The sequence below is a fragment of the Mytilus edulis genome, chromosome 1, assembly GCF_963676685.1.
Source record: "Mytilus edulis chromosome 1, xbMytEdul2.2, whole genome shotgun sequence".
Taxonomy (NCBI): Eukaryota; Metazoa; Mollusca; class Bivalvia; order Mytilida; family Mytilidae; genus Mytilus; species Mytilus edulis.
Genome location: NC_092344.1, coordinates 29,636,322 through 29,640,658, shown reverse-complemented (window position 1 = coordinate 29,640,658; position 4,337 = coordinate 29,636,322). Strand labels below are relative to the sequence as shown.

Below are 4,337 nucleotides of genomic sequence, written 5' to 3'. Positions count from 1 at the left end.
TAACATCACTCAGAAAATCAAAGTTGAAAAGAAAAGAAACATCAAGTTTATTAGATGCTATAATTGTCAGTGTCTTGGCCATCCTGCTAACCAGTGCCAGGACAAAAAACATTGTCACAACTGTGGATCAAATTCCTGCTCAGAAACTTTCTGTACAAAGCCAGCTACCTGTAGAAACTGTCAACAAAATCATAAATCGTCATCGTCTCACTGTCCAGCCTTCATTCGCTTTATCAACCAACATAATTTTAAAAACTGTATCTAACCATATATATATATTCAACATGAAAATCCTTTTCCTTAATACTCAATCTTTTAAAACAGCAACTGGACTCAAAGAAATTTGTGAAAAATATAATGTTGACATCTTATGTATTAATGAATCCTTTGAATCTGAAAAAAATCCACTCTCATTTGGTGATTGGAAACCAATAACATCACCTAGACCAAATAAAGCAAGGGGAGGATCTGCAATATTTTTAAAGCCAAGCAATCATTTCATAGGACAAAGACAGGAACATTTGGAACTAAAAGACATTGAAATGGTCAGTATCGAGGTAAAAGACAGCAAAAACAAAACATTTCATCTTTGGGTTCCGTACATCCCACCAGAAAAACCAGAGTTAATGAAAAAGCTTTGTACACATATTGAACAACAAAATTTAAACAATTTAATATTGGTAGGTGATCTAAATGCTAAATCCTTCGAATGGAACAATGCAGTTGAAAATAAACATGGAGAATTACTAGAACAATGTATGACGACATCTAAGCTGATTTGTGTTAATGATGATCAGGCTACAAGAAGAGCAAGTAGTTCTGTAATAGACTTATTTCTAATTTCAAGGCAACTATTTAATGATGTTAAAAATTGTGTAACCCTAACTCATGAAAAGGTACAATCAGACCATATTGCAGTATTGTTAGATTTTAATGCAGGTAATCCTCACGAAGAAAATACATCAGAAGAGGAATATTGGAATATCAAAAAATGTGATTGGAATGCATGGAAAGAAACAGCAAAAGACTCATTTTCAAAATTATCCTTTCCAGAAAATGAAAATATAGAAAATAACTACAACCGATTTGAAGAAACTTTAACAAACTGTATGACAAAATGCATTCCCTTAGTCAAACCAAAGAAAAAGACGATAATACAACACCCCCCATGGTGGAATGATGATATCAGAGAAATGAAAGGAAAACTAAACAAAGCTCAAAAGAAATTTAAATTAAGAAGTACACCAGAAAATTTTGAAAATGTTGCAAAAGCAGAAAATGATTTTGAAATGACAAAAAAAGATGCCCAAAATAAATGGTCTGAAGACTTGTGTGAAAAAATTGGAGAAGCAAAATCTTTAAGGGAAAAATGGTAAAATTTCAAAAAATTAACTAAAAAGAAATCTGAAAATTTAGTACATCCATTGCAAGGAAATAATGGAAATATTCTTTTCACTGAATCAGAAAAATGTAACATCCTGAAAAATACCTTCTTTGAAGGTTACCATTTAAAAGCAAATAATTTTAATCAACAATTCTATGATGACATCACACAGCAATACATCAGAATTAGTACTTCTAATCAAGAAGAAAATACAGATAACATCAAGTACAATGATTATATTACAATGGAAGAGTTAGAAGGATCCATTTTTAAATTAAAAAAAGAATCAGCACCAGGTCCAGACTTCTTTTTTACTGAACTTTTCATCAATGGTGGAAGCGAATTAAAGTCCAAACTTTTGGACATCATTAACCAGTCATGGGAAGAAGAAATTATACCATTAAATTGGAGGAGAGCAAATGTCAAATTTATAAAAAAATTATATAAACCAAATTACAATTTACCATCATCTTACAGACCTATCAGCTTAACTAGTGTAGTGGCAAAATTAATGGAAAGAATTATAACATACAGGTTAGAAGGATTTGTAGAAATGAACAACATCATGGACCAAGAACAAGAAGGTTTTCGACATTTTAGAGGTACAACAAATGCCTTATTATCTTTAACACAAGCTATTTTTAATGGATTTAACAAAGACAAAACCACTATTGTCATTTTTATCGATTTTGAAAAAGCTTATGATAGCGTTTGGAGAGAGGGTTTAATGGTAAAGTTGTACAATGACGGCATCAAAGGGAAAATGTGGATGTGGATTAATGCCTTCCTCAGTCACCGAGAAGCTAGATGCATGGTGAACAATTACAAAAGTCCTTGGTTTCAAACCAGTATTGGTCTGCCACAAGTATCTGTTATCTCCCCAATCCTGTTTAATATTTTTATAAAAGATATTTTTAAATCCGTGTCTGCAGACTGCTGTAAGTTTGCAGATGATGCAACTATTTGGCACTCACATTCAGATCCAAAAGTTATACAAGAAAAATTGCAAAAAGATCTCAATCAAGTACAAAAATGGAGCAATGATTGGAGAATGAAACTTAGCATTCAAAAAACAGAGTACAGTATTTTCAGTAAAGAAAAAAATAAAGTCCAAAATATCAAACTAAAGCTTGGAAACACAATTCTAAAATACAACCCTAATCCAGTTATACTTGGATTAAAATAAGATGAACAACTAAATTTCAATAGTCACATAGAATCTACAGTAAAGAAAGCCAAAAGATCTTTAGGAATTATAAGAGAAATCAAGGGAATAGCATTAATACCAACAAAGACACTCATTCAAATATATGACAGCTTAGTATGTTCAATTTTTAATTATGCTAGTAGTATTTGGCAATCCAGCACTTCAAGTCATCTGGACAAATTAAATGAAATACAAAGAAAAGGGTTAGCATTGTGTTTAGATCTACCATCTCAATCATCCCTTGAAGCATTAGAAGTACTTAGTGGAACATTACCAATAGATTTAAGAAGAGAGGAAATGGCCATCAGAGAGTTAGGAAAAATTAATTCTTATAGTAATAATGTCCCAATTAAAAGAAAATTTGAAATTTGGAAAGAGGAGAAAAATCCAGAAAAATTTATATCACCACTAGGAAAAATGTACCAACAAACTGAAGATATGAAAGATACAGAATTGGTTGATATAGACAAGATAGAACCGCAGTATGAATACCAAGGTCTAGTATCAGTCATTAGAGCCCCTGACTACTGGCGTAACATAGGCAGCTCAAAATCCAGAACAACAGCCCAAATAGAGGAAGGAAAACAAATCATCTCGGAACAACTCCAATCTCAAACACCAAACACAGCAGTTGCTTTTACAGATGGGTCATGTTTAGGAAATCCAGGCCCCTGCGGTGCAGGAGCTATAATTTACATTAATGATAAAGAAGAAAAATTAAAAAGACCTGTCTCTAACAAAGGATCAATCTTGCTAGCTGAACTTATAGCAATATAAATGGTTCTGGATTACATAGAATCCTTTTCAAAAGAGCAAATTAATACTTTAACTTTATTTTCGGACAGTCAGACAGCATTAGGTATCTTAACTCTCAATTGGAAAAGTGACAGCTATCATCAAACCATTAACGAAATCAAAGGGAAAATAAAAAATTTAAACGAACATGGATTTTTAATAAACTTAAACTGGACACCAGGACATGCCAACATAAAAGGAAATGACGAGGCAGACTCCTTGGCAAAAGAAGCTGCTAAAGAAGCAGAAACACTAGCCGTTGATGACATAGTGTTTACAAAACAAGATGTAAAAAAAGCAGCTAGAAATTCTGTTACAAAAAAATGGCAACGCAGATGGGAAAATAGTGATACTGGACGTCACTATTTCAGATTTCATCCTGAAGTTAAAGATAAAGTTAAAAAAGACTTCCCGTCAAAAAAAATGTACAACATAATCAACAGTTTACGAACAGGTTATTCTAAATTAAATGCATACCAATTTATAATAAACCAGCACATCAACTCGGAAACCTGTCATCACTGCAAACAAAAAGAAAATGTACAACACTACCTTTTTGAGTGTGACCTGTATTCAGATGCCAGAGACAAATTATTTCATCAAATATACTTCATAACAGGACAAATTCCAACAGATCTAGACAATTTATTAACAATCAATTTGCCAAATGCAGAAAATATCAATCAACTATTAGCGGAGTACATAGAGGAAACAAACCGTTTTAGTGGATAATTTGATACAAATTTCTTTAAATTTTTTATATTTTTAATTTTTCATGCCATTTCAATAACCTAATAAACCATTTTTTAAATTTATTTCACTTCATACAATAATTCTATAATATTTTTTAAAGCGCCACCTACAATATATAAGTACAAAGGAGAAACTACATTTGTGATAATTATTTTACAAGAGAGGATAATTTACAAGAGAGATTACTCTGTCATCACG

At 31.8% G+C, this 4,337-nt stretch overlaps 1 protein-coding gene across 1 annotated transcript; it reads left to right on the top strand.

Annotated features, from left to right (window-relative positions):
• The first annotated feature begins 3,368 nt into the window (after positions 1-3,368).
• On the top strand, positions 3,369-4,118 carry LOC139509643 (uncharacterized). Its single transcript, XM_071296260.1, has one exon. It carries the CDS (start codon positions 3,369-3,371, stop codon positions 4,116-4,118), a length of 750 nt encoding a protein of 249 aa, XP_071152361.1.
• Positions 4,119-4,337: the final 219 nt, after the last annotated feature.

What these genes read in the sequence shown, in the direction of transcription:
- LOC139509643 (XM_071296260.1), top strand. Translation starts at nt 3,369, where the DNA reads ATGGTTCTGGATTACATAGAATCCTTTTCAAAAGAGCAAATTAATACT.